The 19034-nt window shown below is 56.5% G+C and overlaps 1 protein-coding gene across 5 annotated transcripts in view; it reads left to right on the forward strand.

Moving 5' to 3' along the window:
• KIAA1671 (KIAA1671 ortholog) overlaps positions 1-19034 on the forward strand; it is a 124186-nt gene that overhangs the window by 38587 nt on the left and 66565 nt on the right. For 3 of the 5 annotated variants that reach the window (XM_036448821.2, XM_036448818.2, XM_036448819.2), the window contains exons 3-5: positions 1039-1126; positions 3368-6061; positions 11738-11872. In XM_036448821.2, the coding sequence (XP_036304714.1) occupies positions 1039-1126; positions 3368-6061; positions 11738-11872 (2917 nt within the window). The remainder of the gene's footprint in view (positions 1-1038; positions 1127-3367; positions 6062-11737; positions 11873-19034) is intronic. The other 2 variants (XM_045585649.1, XM_045585650.1) reach the window with 2 other exon arrangements.

The raw sequence follows: 19034 nt of genomic DNA on the forward strand, positions 1-19034 counted from the left end.
AAGAGCCACACTCAAGGGGCCAAAGAGCCACACATGTGGCTTGAGAGCTACAGTTTGCCGGGCGAGGGGCTCCTTGCTTGATTGTTTTTAAAGCTCTGGGTGATTCTCATGTGTGGGCCTGAGAACCCCTGAGCTCAGATAACAGAGAAAGGGGCACCAATGTCAGAGACCTCACACGCCTCCTCTCCCTGCAGTGCCTTGGATTATTCCCATTGGACAGATGGGTAAACTGAGGCTCCAAGTGTGGGTCAGGTTTCAGAGTTCCTTTCTTTCCTCTGTAGCCCACCCTTTCCCCCCCGCCCTAAACTAATCTGTAGGCACCCACTCTAAGGAACTTTTCAGAGATGATAAAATTCTAGCTCAGAGCTCCCCTTTCTCCCTCTTCCCCTTCACAATTGGGGAGACAGGCCCAGAGAGGGACAGTAACTTGGCCACCGTCACCCGGAGAGGCAGAGACAGGCCCGTGCCCCCACACATTCCCCCGGCCCAGTCCCGTGACCGGTGTGCGGTGGGGCCCACTGTTGTGCCCCAGGTTGCTAACAACAACCATTAATTATTCCTCCCAGGGCATCCCAGGTCTTCCCTGAACGCCCTCAGGTAGCTATTAGGGCTCTGGGTAGCTTCTTCTCCGCCCTACAAAAGGCGATGGGGAGGTGTTAATTACCCCCGTTTTATAGATGAAGAGACAGAGGCTCAGGCGAGGTCACACGCCTGACCCACGCTCCCACGCTGGGAAGCTGGTAGAGCTGGCATTCGCACCCAGATCTCTTCCCCCCAGCCTGGGGCTCCCGGTCCCCCCATGATGCTGTGTCTAAGGTAGGCCGTCCCTGCTGGGGGGAGCCCTTTTCTGTTGCTCTGGTGACCAGAAAGAGAAACGTCTTTTCTCAGAGCACACCGGGCGCTGTTGCTTTTGATGACCTCCGATTCCACGCTGGGTCCCTGGGCGAGTTGTGGCGTGTGGGATGGAGGAGGGGCGAGTCGTGGCTGCTGGCCCAGCCAGGTAACCCGGATCTCTCTGTACCTGGATCTCTCTCCCAGGTTTTCGAGTTCAGCTTCAAGCAGCGACGTCAAGTATGAGAGGTGCCCAGAGCCCAGTGGCGAGCTGGCTAAGGAGCCGAGAGAAAAGGTGAGGAGTCACATGGGCGGTAGCTACACTCGCCGGCACGGGGACCCCTGGGAAGAATCAGGAGCCTCCTGCAAACAGTGAGGCAGCTGAATGCCGAGACCGTGCAAGTCCCATCCGGCGAGCTGGCTGCGCGCCCCCGCTCCCTCGAGTTCAGTGCTGCTTACAGGCGCGATCGCCAGGCCTGTGCTTTTTCTGTGCATGGAGGGAAAGGGACATGGCGTTCCCCTGCGAGAAGGCCTGCTTTGTTCAGGAGTGAATAAAGCTGAAGCCATGTCCGTGGAAAACCCCTCCATTTCCCTAATGATGGCCCCTGCTGCCTTCTGCGCTCTGACTTTCACCTAGCAGCCACAGGGGGCAAATTACCGGCACTTAAATCGCTCCAAAAGTATCTTTACTTAGTTCATTTGGGAAGAAGAAAAAAGAACTCATCAAAGAACGCCTAGGTGTCACTGGGTTGTGGTTAATCCCTTGGGCAGAGTTGTAATTTTCTAAAGCCGCTTTCTGGAGGGTTAACTGGCCGACAGTGCGCGCACATGGAAAGCGGGCGGGTGCAGAGTTCGGTGTGTGCACCGCACACCTGGGAAGCTGCCATCACAATCAGGATAACCAGCACCCAGCGCACCCAGGTCTCCTCCTCTCAATCCCTCCCTCCTCCTCTTCTTCCTCCTCCTCCAAGCAACCACTGACCTGCTTTCTGTTGCAATAGATTCATGTGCATTTTCTAGATTGTTCTATAAATGGGACCAGTGCCCTTTATCCACCCCCCCCCCTCGGTTTTCCTTCTTTCATTCAGAATAGTTATGTTGAGATTCGTCACGCTGGAGTGTATATTAATAATTCTTTCCTTTTCTTCGCTGAGTATTATTCCATTGTATCCTATTCGTCCTTGGATGGACGTTCGGGCTGTTTCCAGTTTGGGACCCATTGCTAATAAAACGCCTTGTAGTCACATCAAAATACCCTAGTGGTAACAAGAGCGAGCACAACAAAAGCCATATATGAAGCAAGTTGGGTGAAATGTTATTGTCACTGAAATTAGGGGATGGGTTGAGGCGAACTTATTATCTCTGTAATTTTGTATATGTTTGAAAACTTTCAAAAAAATTTAACTTTAGAGAGAATAGGAAGTGGGGGCGGGGGAGAGAGAGAGAGAGAGAGAGAGAGAGAGAGAGAGAGAGAGGAGAGAGGAGAGAGAGAGAGAGAGAGGAGAGAGAGAGAGAGAAACATCGATTTGTTGTTCCACTTACCTGTGCATTCATTGGTTTGAGTTTTGTATGTGCCCTGACCGCCTGCTTTTAGTCCTTTGGGTTACATACCCAGGAGGAATGAATTAATTGGTGGGTCCTATGGCTAATTCTCTTCTTTAACTTGTTGAAGTAGACTTAGCTCTAACAGAAAAAAAAAAAAAAAAGAAAAAAAAAAGATTTAAAAATGTCTAGGTAGTATGTTATGAAAAGAAAATCAAACAGAACCAAAGAATGTCGGATTAAAAAATGATTTTTCCATCTTTAGTCCTTCCTCTTCCTCCAAGCTGGATTTATATCTTCACTCCACGGTCCATCTATAATACCTGCGTATGCACACACAGGTGCAGTTTTGTTTTGTTTTTAAATGGTCTTAAGTCACGAAGATACGCTGTCCTGCAGCTGCTTTTCTCCCAGCGACGGGACGTTCTGTGTGTCTCGGATGCGATGACAGGGCCTGTGTGGTCCTCCACCGTTTGGAGGATCAACACGGTCTTAGCATAAGGTGACCAGACGTCCCGCTTTTGGCGGGACAGTCCCGATTTTTAACAATGTGTCCCTCATCCTGCGGCGTTTTAAAAAAAGTCCCGATTTTTGGGGAAAAATCGGGACTTTTTTTAAAACGCTGCGGGACACATTGTTAAAAATCAGGGCGTTAGGTCACCTTATCTCAGCCCCCGCCTTTCAGACGGGCGCCCACGTTGTCTGTGTCACTGCCTTTCACAGACAGTGCGGTCTGCACTTTCTTGCTCACAGAGACTTGTGCTCATGAGCAGCGAAGGAATCCTGAGGGGAAATGGGGCCGGATGAAAGGAAACGAGAATTTTAAAATCATGACAGATGCACTGAATTGTCCAGAACTCAGCCCACCTTGGATGGTCTGTCTTTACGTTGCTGTGGCTTATAATTTTAAGAGCAGCCATTTCAGCCTCTTCCTTTCCATTTCAAATCCTTTAACTTACGTTTCTTTTCTTTCTTTCTTTCTTTCTTTTTTTAGCAAAAGGAAGGGCCTGGCGTGGACGGAACACCTGCTCCCAGGAGCCCCTGGAAGCCTGGGCCGCCCCGGGAGAAGGCCGGGCCGGCCCCGCGGAAGCACAGCGCTAACCAGGTCCCCGGCAGCGGCAGCTGTCGCGGGGCAGGCTCGGCGGGGGCCCCGAGCTCCCCGGACGGCACCCCGGAAGACGAGGGGACTTTCCAGACCGTCAGGGCCACCGTGTTTGAGCACCACGTGGAGAGACACACGGTGGCCGACCAGTCGGGACGCTGTCCCTCGGCCACACCGCCCGGCGCCGCGGCCCACGTCTCGGAGCCCCGGCCCAGGCCCGAGACAGGCTCGTGGCTGGCGAAGGACCTTCCGGAAAAGACGATCCTCAGGAGAGAGAACTGGAGGTGGTCGGAGATCCCCGATCCCGAGAGAGCGGGACGGACCCCCCTCGTGAACGGGGACCCCAAACAGCACCACACGCCTCTGCCGGGGGGGTCCCCCGGGGAGCGCAGCAGTCACCCCGCCCTGCAGGGCCCGGAGCACCCGCCCAGGTCGCAGAGGGTGGAGCCCAAGGTGGACGTGATGCACACAGCGGGGGAGCGAGCGCACAGCGAGGCCGTCCCCGCGGCGCCCGAGGAGAAGGCCCTGGAGCTCCGGAGCGGCGGCGGCGTTGGCGGCAGGGCCCGGCCATCGCTGAGGGGGCGGCCGCCGCCCCCCGACGCCGCCCCTGCCGACCCGGAGCGCAGGCCGCACCGCCCGGCGGGCTCCGTCCAAAGGGCCAGTCTGATCTGGGAAGCCCGGGGCAGTCAGGAGGCCAGCGGGCCCGCCCCGGGCCCCCGAGAGCCACAGGGCACCTCGGGGGGCAGCAGCCTGTCGCCCACGCGGAGTCGGGGGCCGGCCGGGAACTGGCACAGAGCCACCCTGGTGGTCAGCGATGACAGCGGCTCGGCAGCCAGCCCCGAGGCCACCGCCAGCAGCCAGGCCCAGCGCCAGGGGCCCGAAGGGGCCAGAAACAAGCCCGGAGTCTGTGCCTCCGAGGGGGAAAGGCCTGCCCCGCGCGGCTGCCCCCCTCCCGACGCTCCCTCCAGAGCCGCGGACGAGCCCTCCGACCCCCTCCGAGCGTGGCCACCCCCGCAGGGGCCCCTGCAGAAAGGGGCTCCGGCCCCCGAGCCTCAAGTCCGGCTGCGGAGGGGCAGCCCCGGGGACCAGCGGTTCGACAAGTGGAGGCGGCGGACGTTGCCCCACGACGTGAAGTTTGAGGAGTTCAGCTTCCCGCCTGCGGAGGGGGAGCCGCCACGCCCCGATCACCGGAGCCCCAGCGCAGGCGGGAGGAGGCCTCAGCCACCCCTCAGCAGGGTGGAGGCCCAGGAGGGGGACCCGGCTCTCCCGGCCGTGAGGCCAGGGCCGTCCGGGGAGCCCAGGGCCACTTTTTTCGCAGTGACCTACCAGATTCCCGATGCTCAGAAAGCAAAGGGTGTTGTTAAGCCCGGGCCCGGAACCCTGACGGACCCTTCTAGAAAAACAGCTCCGCCTCCCTCGCCTCATCCTTTAACCATGGTCTCTCCCAAGCCCGAGGAGCCGCTGGAGACCGCGGGCAGTAAGAGCCGGGCGCAGGCCAGGGAGCCTGACAACGCCAGCCTTTCCAACGCTCTGAAGCCAGCCGATGTCTCGTCGCCTCCCGGGGACAGGATTCTGGATCTTTCCACCGCAAGGATCTCCGACGCAGACGCCGTCTGGGTCCATCGGCGACCAGAAGGCCGCGCCGGGTTTCAGAACGACTGGAGGGGAGGTGGGAGCAGGACGCCCCCCGGCGGCGCTCCCCAAACCATCCCTGCTTTCCCGAAAGCCGGGGACCCCCCCGTGAGGAGGAGGAGGGAGAGGGTCAGCGAGACGTCCCGGGACAGAGTCACCCGTGGCTACAGGTCCAGCGTCCTCGACATCGACGCCCTGATGGCCGAGTACAAGAAGCCGGAGGCCCCGGAGCGGACGGAGGGGCCGCCCGCAGAGCCCGGCTGGGCCCAGGAGCGGCCAGGCCAGCGAGGCGGGGCGGACCGGAGGCGGAGGAGCCTCAAGGAGGGGCCCGAAGATGAGGGTCCCCGGAGACAAGCCAGTTTTGCTGAAACAAACCACGGTTCTAGTCCAGCCTCCAGCAAGCAGCTGGCCGAGACCCCGGGGGCCGCCATGAGCCCCAAACTCAGCTCTCCTCTGTGGGCTCTGCCGCCCGGGGCTCCCGAGAAACAGCCAGCGGCCTCCCCCGGCCCCGGGGGTCCCGGGAAGAGGGTCTCGGGAGCCGCTGAGGACGAAGCCAAGGCTTTTGCTAGTAAACATCACGGTGCGAAGCATCAGGACCACCCAGCCGCCTGGGAGGACCCCAGCGGCCAAGCCGGGGTATTGCCCAAATCCTCCCCAGCGGACAAGAAGAAAGGGACCCCGAGGAAACCCGCCGGGTGTGGAGAGGAGGGCCGTGTGGCCCAGTGGGGTGACCCCCCGCCGTACGGCAGGTCACCGCTGGACGTCAAAAGGACCTCTTCGGAGAAGGGTGCCCCTGCCAAAGTCCAAGAGGGCCTGTCCATCCTGCAGGAAGCCAGAGAGAGGCGGCGAGAGCAGCCCAGAGGGAGGCCCAGCCTCCCCGGGGAGAGCTCGGAGGCCAAGGAGGCCAAAACGGGGCCCTGTCGGCGGGACTCGGGGACCCGAGACAGCCCGAAGGTGAGTCTGAAGGCCGTTTCTGTGTGGTGAGACGTTGGTTGGATAAACGTGAAGGCCAGGGGTGTCAAACTGAGAACCTGCGGGGGCCAGGTGGGTAAGGGAATGAGAGTCAGGCTGGGGGCGAGACTCTAGGGAGTGGTGGGGATTGTGGCTCATGGAAAGCTCAGGCCTTGGCTGACGGGGCAATTACTGCTCATTTCCTGCTGGTTCTTGACCAGTGAGGATGGTGCCGTCCCGAGACGGCAGATCTGGTTTATCCAGAGAACCTGAAGAAAAATAAGCCAGGTGTTGTTTTTTTTTGTTTGTTTGTTTTTTGTTTTTAATATATTTTTTATTGATTTTCCACAGAGAGGGAGAGTGATAGAGAGCTAGAAACGTCAATGAGAGAGAAACATTGACCAGCTGCCTCCTGCATACCCCCTACCGGGAATGTGCCCGCAACCAACGTGCATGCCCTTGCCCAGAATCGAACCTGGGACCTTTCAGTCCACAGACCGACGTTCTGTCCACTGAGCCAAACCGGTTTCGGCAGTCCAGGTTTTTATATGTTATTACCCCATGAAATGAGGACAGCTTACTAAAAAATTCTGTTCATTCCAAATGAATGAGAAGAAAACTGTCTGCTTAGCCATGAGTTTGAAACCTCTGGCCTAGAATGATAACGTAGGTATCCTTTATGAAGCACCAGGGTGTTGTGTCAAGTTCATTATTGCACCCCAGAGTCAGCATTCTGCTCGGCATCTTGTGAACATTCGAGAAGCACTTGTTGGATGTGTGAACAAGCCATCTGATGTGAGCCTCGCGTGGCAGCCCCTCTTTTGTGGTTTGGGTTTGCACAGAAGCAGGTTCTTGCGAGCAGTGTTTTCAGAGGTGATCCTCAGAGGAGCCGGGCGAGGAGTGGAGGGGGAGGCAGGGGAGGGAAGGCAGGTGATGAAGGTGCCACTGTGGGCCGCTGACCCCCGTTCTCACTGGAGGCCTCTGGGGGGCAGCATCGACCACATCCAAGTCGCCCTGTCCAAGGGCCTAGGAACCTGGAGCGTGGATGTTCCCCTTTGCGCCTGTCTTTGCCCGAGACTGTTTCCGGGGCTTTTCACGTTCAGACTCTTCCGTCCTGCCTGACGCCATGCTCCGTAACGGAAGGAAAAACCCTCACACAACCCGGCCGGTGTGGCTCAGTGGCTGAGTGTCAACATACGAACCAGGAGGTCACGGTTCAATTCCCAGCCAGGGCACATGCGTGGGTTGCAGGCTCCATCCCCAGAGCAGGGAAGTGCAGGAGGCAGCCAGCCGATGATGTTCTTCTCTCCTCATGTTTCTATCTCTCTATCCCTCTCCCTCCCTCTCTCCCTCCCTCACTCTCTCTCTCTCTCTCTCTCTCTCTCAAAATCAACAAAAACATATATTTTTTTAAAGGGAGAGAGAGAGGTCCAACCTGGAAGGGGACGTTGTGGAAATGCAACACTAGAATTACATCCGTGGAGATCATGAGATGAACATGCACCCAAGGTTAGGGGTGGCGTTTGGCTCTGAGCCCACATCTCTACTCTGCCACTTGCCAGCTGTGTGCGAAGCAGGAACTTGGCCTCCTCCAGCCTCAGTTTCCCCACCAGAGTGACCAGGGATCCCTGCCTCTAAGTCCTGTTCCTGAACGGAGACAAAGCACCCGGCACGCGCCTGGCGCCCACTGGGCACGAGCTCGGGGCTGCCCCTGGCTTCTGTACAGGCGCTTCTCCAGGGGGTTTCCACCCATCCTCACCCCCGGGGTTATCGGGGGAGCGCGGGGAGAGGGAGGAGGCCGGGGAAATGCGACACTGAGGCTGTGGGCAGGGCCTTTTCGGGGCCCTGCTGGCGGAGGGCCCTCCCGGCCTTGGACGCCCGCCCGGGGTGCGCGGCCCAGCAGCGCCGTTGTCAGGGGATCCGTTTCCTCACCAAGGACCGGGAGGCCTTGGACCAGCTCCCGTCGCTCTCCTCTCCTGCCCGGAGATATCTCGTTCTTCATCTTTAAAAAGCAAAAATCCATGCAAGCGACCCAGGCGTGCACAACCTTGGTTGCTGAAAATTCAGACAGTTACCAAAGTGCCTAAAATAGTGTTCCCCCCGGGAACCCCATCCCCTTTTCCGTCCCCCGGATGCGGCCAATGGGACAGTTTTTGATGTCCCGTGGGACTCTCCTACACTATAGATTGCCAATCATATATGTTTACTTGTAATTGTTGTATTTTCCCTATTGCAGAAGGCAGTGCATGCGTGTGTAAAACTTAAAATATTAGCCAAAACTGGTTTGGCTCAGTGGATAGAGCATCGGCCTGCGGACTGCAAGGTTCTGGGTTCGATTCCGGTCCAGGGCATGTACCTTGGTTGCAGGCCCAACCCCAGTAGCGAGTGTGCAAGAGGCAGCTGATCGATGATTCTCTCTCATCGATGTTTCTGACTCTCTGTCCCTCTCTCTTCCTCTCTGTAAAAAAAATCAATAAAATATATTAAAAAAATAAAATAAAACTTAAAATATTATAGAAACAGACGTTTTAGAAAGAAAATCCCCCTTGAAAGGTTGAGTCTGGTGCAGGAACTGGGCACGCCCCTCCAGGCCCATTCACGATTCTCAGTCTGCCACAGTTTGTCTCCAGGGCCCATTTGACAGAGTTTGAGACTTTTTTGTCGAGTCAGCCAGGGGAGACTGTGTTCCTGGCATCTAGTGGCTGGAGACCAGGGGTGCTGCCCAGCCCCTCCAAATGCCCAAGACGCCCCCCTGCAGACAGTCATCAGCCTCACAGGGCCAAACATGGCTCTGGTGCCAAGGAACCGTGGGCTAGACACAGGCAGAGGTAACGTACGGTACATGCCGTCCATAAAACACGCCAACGTTCTTCAGAGCATCTTCCAGCTTGCTATTTATTTATTTATTTATTTATTTTTAACTAAACAGTAAAAAAACAGTTCTATTGCCTCGTTATTTTGCCTGGCTGTAAAGTATCTTATAATGGGATTGAGCCCCAATTTTTTTTAAATCCGAATTCTTGTGGATGGACTTCTGGATTGGTTCCAGTCCAGGAGTTAGAAGCAGGACGTCCCTGAGCATTCGGAGGCACATCTTTGCTTCCTCGGGAGAGGACTTTTTGATTCACAGCCAGTTCTGCTCATGTCCTGTGCATGAGTGTGATTGTAATTAAAGGGGTCCCTCCCTCTTCCGCTCCCTCCCTCCTTCCCTTCCTTTCTCTCTCTCTCTCTCTCTTTTTTTTCCCCACTCAGTTTATCAAAACTCTGTCCCACGCCCAGTTACTCTATTTCACGTAATTTAATTACTTATTTTTGTCTCAGAAGACAGGATCTTTTCACGTGGCTCTATAAACGTTTAAAGGTATGGAGTGAAAACATTCCCCCATACCTCTGGTTCCCCATCTCCCCATTCCTCCCCACCCAGTAATTACTTCCATTCTTGTTTGTACAAATTCCTTTAGAGTGTCTCTCTGAAAATACAAGCAAGTAGGAATGCATATTCTTGGTTTTGCCTTTTTCTTTTTTTTCCCCCCCACAAAAGAGTATTCTGTACAAGTGGTTGAAACTTCAGTTGTCTGTGGGAGGAACCCCTGGAATCGTAAAAAGCAGCAACACCAGGGCCTCACCCAGACTGATTCCATTGGGATCTCCGGGGTGGAGTCCGCTGTGGTTAGCTGTGAAAGCTCCCAGGGGCAGCCAAAGCCGGTGTGGCTCAGTGGATAGAGCGTCGGCCTGCGGACTGAAAGGTCCCAGGTTCGATTCCGGTCAAGGGCATGTACCTTGGTTGCGGGCACATCCCCAGTGGTGGGGGGGTGTGTGTGTGTGCAGGAGGCAGCTGATCCGATGACTCTCTCTCAGCGATGTTTCTCTCTCCTCCTCTCTGTAAAAATCAATCAAATATATTTTTAAAAAGAAAGAAATCAATAAATACATATATATTTTTAAAAAGAAGCTCCCAGGGGCTTCTCGCATTGAGGGTTTCTGCTGATCCACAGATCGGCCATTTGCCTTTTCTCGTAAACGCATTTTGGAGAGCTTTTGGATTCAGCCCTCAGAGCGAGGACTCTTTCTTCCCGGCTGCTGCACGGCTGGGAGCATTGAGGCCCGGAGAGGTCTGGCCAGGTGGCTTGAGCCACAGCTAGTGTGTGTACGTGCCCCGTGCGTGCCTGCGTCATTGTGCGTGCCTGCGTCATTCTGCACATGCACAGGTCCAGCGGGTCCTGGAATGACCCTGGTCTCGTTCCGCGCGGAGGAGAGAGAAATGGCGCCCCCGGCCGGGGCCGCTGCCTGTTGTGGAGCTGGCACGCTCTCCCCATGCCCGCGCGGGGTTCCCCGGGCACCCGGCTCCTCGCACACCGCGGAGGGGTGCGCGCTGGGGGGCTCGCTGTGCCCGCACCGGCCCCGCCCGGGTGGGTGAGTGCGGCTGGGAGCGGCCTGGGAGGGACCGGCGTCCTGTCCGGGGTGGGTGCCCGCCTCGGCCCCGAGCTGCCCCGAGAGGCGCTGGCCCCCCACCATCTGGAACGATGGGTTGGAAAATCATCTTCTTGTGTGTGTGTGTGTGTTGTTTGTTTGTTTTCATCTTTACCTGAGGAATGAGGATATTTTTTCCCATTGAATTTTAGAAAGAGTGGGAGGGAGGCGGGGGCGGGGGAGAGAAACTGATTGGTTGCCTCCTGCACCCGCGCCCCCAGCCCTGCGGAGCCAGGGGTTGAGTTTGCTCTCCAGGTAGAGGTGTCCTTGGTGGGGAATGGAACCTGCGATCCTCTGTGCACCGGCCCGGCCTGACCCTGCGCTGTGAAAGCTCCCAGGGACAGTCAAAACCGGTGTGGCTCAGTGGGTAGAGCGTCGGCCTGCGGACTGAAAAGTCCCAGGTTCGATTCCGGTCAAGGGATGTGCCTTGGTTGCGGGCACATCCCCAGTAGCGGGTGTGCAAGAGGCAGCTGGTCGATGTTTCTCTCTCATCGATGTTTCTAACTCTCTATCCCTCTTCCTTCCTCTCTGTAAAAAAAATCAATAAAATATAAATTAAAAAAAAGAAAGAATGGCAGGATTCAGACTAGTGTACATGGGACCATTTATATACCTAGCTATAGACTGTCTCTGTGTCTCTGCATGTGTGCCTATGTGTTTGGATGTGTGGAGAGATGTTTAAAATGAGGGCTCCCAGAGTTACCAGGGGCAGTAATAAGGCTGGATGGCATTATGGGCTCCCCCTTGACAGGGTGTAATAGTGTGAGACAAGTCAGGTGCCCAGGACCTGCACACGTCCGCCCCCTGGTGGCAGCACTCCGTCATACACTTTCTGTGTGCAGATCCCAGCTTGGCTCTGTGAACCTCGAAGCTGAATACTGTTGATGTTGGTCTTTTCCCACATGGTCAAGGATCAGAGAGGTCAAGGCACTCACCTGAGCTCACACAGTTATTAAATGGCTGAGACCAGGCTGCATCCAGACTTGCTGATCCTGCATATTACCTCCTATCATTGAAGCTATGGGGTTAGAGTGTGTATGTGTGTATGGGGTTGTGGGGGGGAGGAACAGAGGGGAGGAGTCTTGCAGCTTTAATTTTATCCCTCCCCCCCCCCCCCCTTTAGGTACAGAATGGACTCTCATGGTGTGACCTATTCTTCTTGCCTCTGGCAAAGCCCCAGTAAAGTCCTTTCCTTGTGTCCTGTCTCAGGTGACGTCTCGAGACCTGGGGAGGGAGGAGGCCCTCCAGGACAGCGACCCGCCCCTCCAGCAGGTGTCCCCTGTGGGCCTGGGCCCCCGGAGGAGCCACAGCTTCTGCAAGGACAGGAGGAGCGGGGCCTTCGTGGTGAGTGAGGCCGGCGTGGCCGGAGCGGGCCTGCAGGCGGGGCCGGTCCTCGGACACCGAGGGGCTGGCCCGGGGGCCTGAGGGGTCAAGGCCAGGCAGGCGCCTGTCTGGGAAGGCGGTGGTGTCCTACCCGCCGGGCTGCGGTTCCCGACGTGGGGGAGGTTTGGAGGCTCTGCCGAGAAGGCCTTCCGCCCTTCCAGGTTTCCGGCCCAATGGGGAGAGGTGACCCCATTAAGAGAGCGCGTGCCGGGGTCTGAAAGTCCTGGGTTTGAATCCCACCACCCTCTCCGCTTAGCCTGTTTGAGCTGTTGGCCTCACGCATCTGTATTTTCGTTTCTTCGCCGGCACATGGGATCACGATTCTTAATTCTGTACCCTTGAGAGGACGGAGTAAGAATGTGCGTAGGGCCTGGCACCGCGGTCCACAAACTGCGGCTCTCGAGCCACATGTGGCTCTTTGGCTCCTTGAGTGTGGCTCTTCCACAAAATACCACGGCCCGGGTGAGTCTATGTTGAAGAAGTGGCGTTAGAAGAAGTTTAAGTTTAAAAAAATGTGGCTCTCCAAAGAAATGCCAATCGTTGCACTGTTGATACTTGGCTCTGTGGACGGATGAGTTTGCCGACCGCTGGCCTAGCACACAGCAGCCTCTGGTGGCCGTGGCCCCCGAGGGAGGCGGCGTTAGGCTGGCGGAGCCAGATCGCCAGGGTTCAGATCCTAGCTCTGCACGCAGATGGGCCTCTGGCCTCAGTTTCCTCATCTGTAAAACGGGGATAATAATAGTATCTACTTCACAGGGCAGATGTGGGGGTCGGATAGGGTCATGGACCCGAGTTCACAGCAAACACCTTAATAAGTGTTATTGTTGTTGTTATTATTATTATTATTATTATTACTACTGTGTTTGCGTCTCTTGGGCCAGCACCTCCGCTCCCTCAGCCTGTTTGCTCACCTGTGGAAGGAGGCCGGTCAGTCAGGACCCAGGGAAGCTCCCTCCTCCAGAGCCCGTGTCCCCTCGGATTTCCAGTGGTTTCCTTTCCTTTTCAGTGTTTGGACTTTAGTTCCATGATACCTGGAGATCCGCCGAGCACTGCGCTTGCTCATAAGGTCCCTCCTGGATCCCAGGCCCGTGCGGGGGCCTCTTAAGACAGGTGTTTCTCCAACGAGGCGGCTCTGGTTCTGCTCACAGGTCCTTTGTGCTTGCGCAGTTTTGTGCCTGTCAGCAATGCCTGTGCCCGGGCCCGTGTCTCTGAGGTATGGGGCTCCCCCAGCATGTAAATCCTAGGCCCGCTCCCCCCAGCTTTATGGCCGTGGGCTAGAAGCGTCACTCCCCCGACCTCGGCTTCCTCCTTTGTGAAATGGGGTGAAAAGGCTTCTTCACATGTGCAGGTGCTTTCCCTCGAGATCCTGTCAGGGGCTCACACCAAAGCCGGGCTGGGCAGGGGCGGGGTTTTGGTGGTAAAGGGGGAGGGCGGAGGGAAGCACTGTTGCTTTCCAGCTCGTCCCCGCCCAGAGGGGTTGGACCATCCGGTATTTCAAGCAAAACTGAGGATCTTGATCTTAATGTGAAATCTCACCAGTTTTACATGTTGGATCAAAATATATGTTTATTTAATTATGTATATTTAATTTAGCTTCCTTCACGTGGGCTATTGGCAGTCTTGCATCATACACGTTATCTCTCCGAATCCTCGCCACAGTTTATGGGGAAACTGAGGCTTGAGGAAGTGACATGACTTGGCCTAGGCTCATACCGTAAATAGGCAGGTGCCACAGGCAGGGCTCCACGTCACATGACATCAGAAATGACCTGAGCATCCTCCAGGGGGCATTCTGTCTGCAGTTTCTCTCTTTCCCCCCATCCTATCTTCCAGATTAAGGAAGGCACCGGTTTCCTTGTGCGATGTTCAAGAGTGGCCACCAGGGGGCAGCATGGAGGCAATCTAGTTCAACCTTACATTTTATTACTTGTTTTTAACCCCTTCTGCATTAGGACCTTCTCTCTAAACTGAAAAGGCCATTTTTCATGACCACTTAGGTTATTTTTAATGCATGCCGGATGTAGGCACGCGTGTCACTCAGCTCTGTTACCTATCACACTTCTTGTCAGTTTCCATGTACAAGCCAGACGTCAGAGCTGCTGGGCTGAGGTGGACAGTTCTGTAGCCTCACTGCCCTGGCACCCTCCCCATTTGTCCTCACTGATGGCTTCTCCTCCTCCCCTTTTTCCTCCTCTTCTTCCCCCTACTCCTCCTCTTCACCCTCCTTCTCTTCCTCCTCTTTCTCTTCCTCCCCCTTTCTCCTCCCCCTTTCCTCCTCCTTCTTTTCCTCTTTCTTCTCTTCCCCTTCCAAAGCTTGTAAAGTTATAATGTACAGGTTATAAAATTCATTCATTTTAAGTGTACTTAAAAAAAAAAAAAATATATATATATATATATATATATATATATATATATTGTTTTTTTACAGAGAGGAAGGGAGAGGGATAGAGAGTTAGAAACATCCACCAGCTGCCCCCTGCACACCCCCCGACTGGGGATGTGCTCGCAACCAAGGTACATGCCCTTGACCGGAATCGAACCCAGGACCTTTCAATCCACAGGCCGACGCTCTATCCACTGAGCCAAACTGGTTTCGGCTAAGTGTAACAAGTTAATACTTTATAGTAAATTTACAACGTTGCACAGCCATCCCCCCTATCTAATTCCAGAAACTTTTCATCTCCCCAGGGAGAGACCCCGTCTCCATCAGCAGTCACTCCCTGCCCCCCCATCCCCTGATCTACCCTGTAGACCTCTGACCGACCCCGTCTCCCCCGGCTTGCCTGGTCTGGGAGTGCCCTGTCCCTGGAATTGCATGGCATGTGTTCTTCACGCCTGACGTCTTTCCCCAGGGACATGTTTCTGGTGCAGCTGCCTCGTAGCACGTCGGTCCTCCGTGCCGGACCGGCTCCTTCTCGTCGTTGTCGCTTTCCTGCCCGGCCTCCCCTGTGTGCCCTCTGCATGGTCCAGAGGAGTGCAGGCTGGGGTGAAAAGTGCTTTCCTTTTTCTTTTTCCAGTTGTGTGTTTGAAGTGGTTTCACACATCCTGCGGTGGATAACCTCTGAAAAGTTCATGCAGGTGGTGCATGGCCAGGTGAATAGCCATCCCAGACAAGTGACCAGAGAAAACGGACGTATTTAAGGAAAGGGGGTGGAGGAGGAGCGCACACGGGGTCCTTTTTCCAAAGCATAGTTATCTTTCTTGCAGGTGGAAATCTTAGGGGAGGTCTCAGGGGAGGGTCTTAGTAGAATTAATTTACCAGCTTTCCAGGTGTGACAGGGCGGAGGGTCATTACCAAGGCAGCCAGCCGCGCCCTCGGGGCCATTCCTCTGGTTTTGCCACTTTTCTGGGCCTGGAGCTGAAATACAACCAAGGCCTAGATGTTCTCTTTCGGGAGGAAAAGTCAAACGTCAGGGGCTCTGACCTGCTATGGGGGGAGAGGTTACCCTGGGGCCGAGGTTCTTGTTTTCCCAGGTTTGCCCCTTGCCTGGCATCCAGGGCCTTCTGCCCTGATGCGCTTCTGTCCCCGGCCCCTCGTCCTTGCTCTGGGGGCTCTGACATCCTGCGCAGTGGCTCTGCTCTGGCGGGATGAGCCCAGAGGTACCTGTTTGGGGTCGGTAATCCCTGGCCCCGATGGGCTGACCTTGTCACCCTGCCAGGCAGCATGGCCGAACTGACAGGACAGCAGGAAGTCGTGGCTGAGATGCTCGGAGTGCTTACTGAGCTCTGGGCCCTGAGCACGTAACCACGTATGACCTCATTTCCCCTCCCAGTGACCCTGTCGTCACTCCTAGTTTTCTTGAGGGAACTGGGCCACAAAGAGGTTAACAACCAGCCCAACACCGCACAGCGAGCTAGTGCTGGGGTAAGATTTGGACACAGGCTGTCTGCCCTCAGCGTGCACACCCTCACCAGTGCCCTGGCTGCCTCTAGGAGACATGCCATCCTCTCCCGAGGTCTGTAAATTCAGATGCCTGTGCCCTGGCTGGCGTGGCTCCATTGGCTGGGCATCGTCGTCCCGTGCATTGAAAGGTCGCTGGTTCGATTCCTGGTCAGGGCACACGCCTGGGTTGCATTCTTGATCCCTGGTAGGTGGTGTGCAGGAGACAGCCAATGGCTGTTTCCTTCTCACATCGATTTCTCTCCTTCCCTCTCTCTCTCTCCCCCTCTCTCCCCCCCTCTTCTCCTTTCCTCTCTCTCTCTTAAAATCAATTCTAAAGCCTTCAGATGCCTGGGAGGGCCAGCGTGGGGTCTGGGCCAGGCCTGGGGCGGGGGGGGGGGGGGGGATGAGGTGGATCCAAACCCCAGACAGTAGGTGCAGCGTCTGCCTGTCTGTCCGCACACAGGAGTGCAGGCCCATGGGGAGGCCGGCCTGCCATCTTTATGGAGAAGCCAGGGGGCTGCATTGCCACATGGAATTCTGCTGATGCCTAAACGTTGGCAACTAATTAAAAAAAAAAAAAAAAAAGTGCACCGGCCTTCCCTGTCCTATTCACACTCACACACACACACACACACACACCCGCCCCAACTAACACCCAAGCAAAATCACTCCCGGGAGGGGGTGCCAGCTTTCTCTCTGTTTGGTGTGTGCATGTGTTTTGTTTGTTTTGTTTTGTGAATGCTGATGTCCATTTTAAAACCTCCCATCTTTTTTGTGGATGGGAGTTTCTGCTAAAAGAGGAGCACGTTGAGTAGGTTTATAGGGTGGTTTGGACAGTCTGTCTTTTTTGGAATGAATGAATGAATGAATGAATGAATGATGAAGGATGCTAATAAGAATTGTCCCAGGACCTGCTTCGTGCAGGTGTTGCGTTGGGATGCGGGCAGCCAGGCTGACGGGGTGGGCCCTGGGGGAGCTGACCTGTGAGGAGAGGTTGAAGGAGGAATTACAAAGAGGAAGAATGTTCCCGGAAAGAGGTGCTCTGAGGCCCCGAGGGGTGCGGTGGGGGGAGAGGGGCTGCCTTTGGCCTGGCTGGAGGCCGCGGAGGAGGCAGAAGGGTTGGATCACCAGCTGGAGGCCTCACCAGGAATAGGAGCAAACGGCGAAGAGGAAGGGGGAGCGCATTCTCTTCGGGGCTGCCGCCTGAAACAATACACATTTATTCTCTCACAGAAATGGAGGTGTCAGCAAGGGAAGGGCCCTGCTCCCTGCACGGATACCGGGGAGGCCCCTCCCGCCTCCCGCAGCTCCTGGGGGCCCCAGGCGTTCCCAGCATGCCCCAGTGCCGCCTCTGACCCCACCTGTCCTGAGTCTGCGACGTCCCTTCCGGCTCTTGCGTTACACTCACTGCGCTCAGGGCCCATTCCAGGAAATCCTGGACGCTCTCCTTTCCACATCCTTAACTCGGTTATACCGATAAAGATCTTTTTCCAAATAAGGTGCTGGGCTGACACATGTTTCCGGGGGCCAGCTTTCAAGGAACAGCAGAGGGAGCGCCTGAGGTGGGGCGGGGGTGGGGTCACGTGGTGGAAGGTGGGCCAGGCGTGTGGAGGGAGAGAGCAGTTCGGTGGGGAGCCAGGGGAGGCTTCAGTGTGTGGGGACCACTGTCACGTTAGCGCAGGTGGTTCCCGGCCAGAGGAGAAGCATCGCAGGGCGCAGGGGGGGCCGGCTGGCCAGAGAGAGATAACCCAGACCCGGTGGGGGTCACTTCCATGGGGTGAGGGGTGCGTGGGGGTCTTAAGACAACCTTTGTCCCTTTTCCGTTAGCCCCTCAGTTAGCAGGCCCAACTTCCAGACTTTACTGTTATTTAGTAAACCACACACACACACACACACACACACACACACACACATAATCCCAGCTACATAGCTGGCCTGCAGGAGCCAGCCCAGCTCCTGTACCGTTAGCCAGGGAGCGGGACCAGCCTTCGGGCTGTACCACAGCCAAGACTGCCCTCTGACTGCCCTGTCAGCCAGTCGGTGAGACTGGCCCTCTGACTGCCCTGTCAGCCAGTCGGTGAGACTGGCCCTCTGACTGCCCTGTCAGGGGCGGGGACGGGGAATGGGGGCGTGAGCAGGGCTCGGCCTTCCAGCTGTGCTGCCTGTGGGCAGGGAATGGCTGGGCCCACGGCCTGCGGATGTGCTGCTGAGAATGGAGGAAGCCACAGGCTGGCTTGGGAAGAGCTTTGAAGTTGGCTGTGGTTTCCTCAGCCGCTGAGCTCAGCTTCTCCCTCGTGTCCAGGGGATTTCCTGCCGGCGGCTGGGCCGCGGCCCCTGCTGGGCTGGGGGCTGAAGCGTGTGGAGCAGAGGGGCCCAGGGGCCGGCGGAGCGGGAGCTGGCACCTCTGCCAGGTGCCTGCACCCCTTCCTCTTCCTCCTCCTCCTCGGAAACGGGGGCTCTTGACAGGGCTCTGGGGCCGCCCTACCGCTAGTAGCCACAGACCCCAATGCCTTTGAGCCTCAGCTTCTTCCTCTGGCTGGTGGGCAGGACAGCGCCTCCCAGGGGAAGCGCTGTGTGGCCTGAGCCAGGTGTGTTATTCCACCTCAGCCACCCCCCGGACAAGGTGCCCTCCCATCGCACAGAAGAGGCAGCCGCGGCTCAGAGTGGTGGGGGGACGTGGCAAGACCATGCTCCTGTGAAGGAAGCATCTAAGCCAGGGCACCTTGGGGCGGCCTTGGGAGCTATAATTTGCATTCTGAGTCCCTGAACGTGAATGCTCCTCCCACCCCCATGGCGCAGCGGGCAGAGGGGGACCCCGAGAGCTGGCCCCTCCCTTCCTCGGCGCCCCCACCCTCTCAGGAGTGGACGGAGTCCAGGACTCGTGGTCAGGAGGCCCCCATTCCAGCCGTGGCTCGTTGTCTAACCCACCGCCGTGTGGCCATGACCAATCAGCCCTCTCTGGGCCTCGGTTTCCCCCTCTGTATAATGGGGACAACCAGGCGCTCCTTCCAGAGCTGCTCAGCGGTGTAGGAAGAATCTGACTGAGGCCTGAAGGGACTGTGTGACTCAGCAGGACCCTGAATTCGTTTATTTCCTTTCTGGGGCCCCTCCCCCTCGATGTGCGGTTTGGGGAGAGACCACACACACTGCTGCTCACCCTTCCCCTCATCCCATGCCTGCACACACACCAGCACACACATCCACACGCCGGCACAAACACACCCTGGTGCAAAACTCACA

The sequence above is a fragment of the Pipistrellus kuhlii genome, unplaced genomic scaffold (assembly GCF_014108245.1).
Source record: "Pipistrellus kuhlii isolate mPipKuh1 unplaced genomic scaffold, mPipKuh1.p scaffold_m20_p_20, whole genome shotgun sequence".
Taxonomy (NCBI): Eukaryota; Metazoa; Chordata; class Mammalia; order Chiroptera; family Vespertilionidae; genus Pipistrellus; species Pipistrellus kuhlii.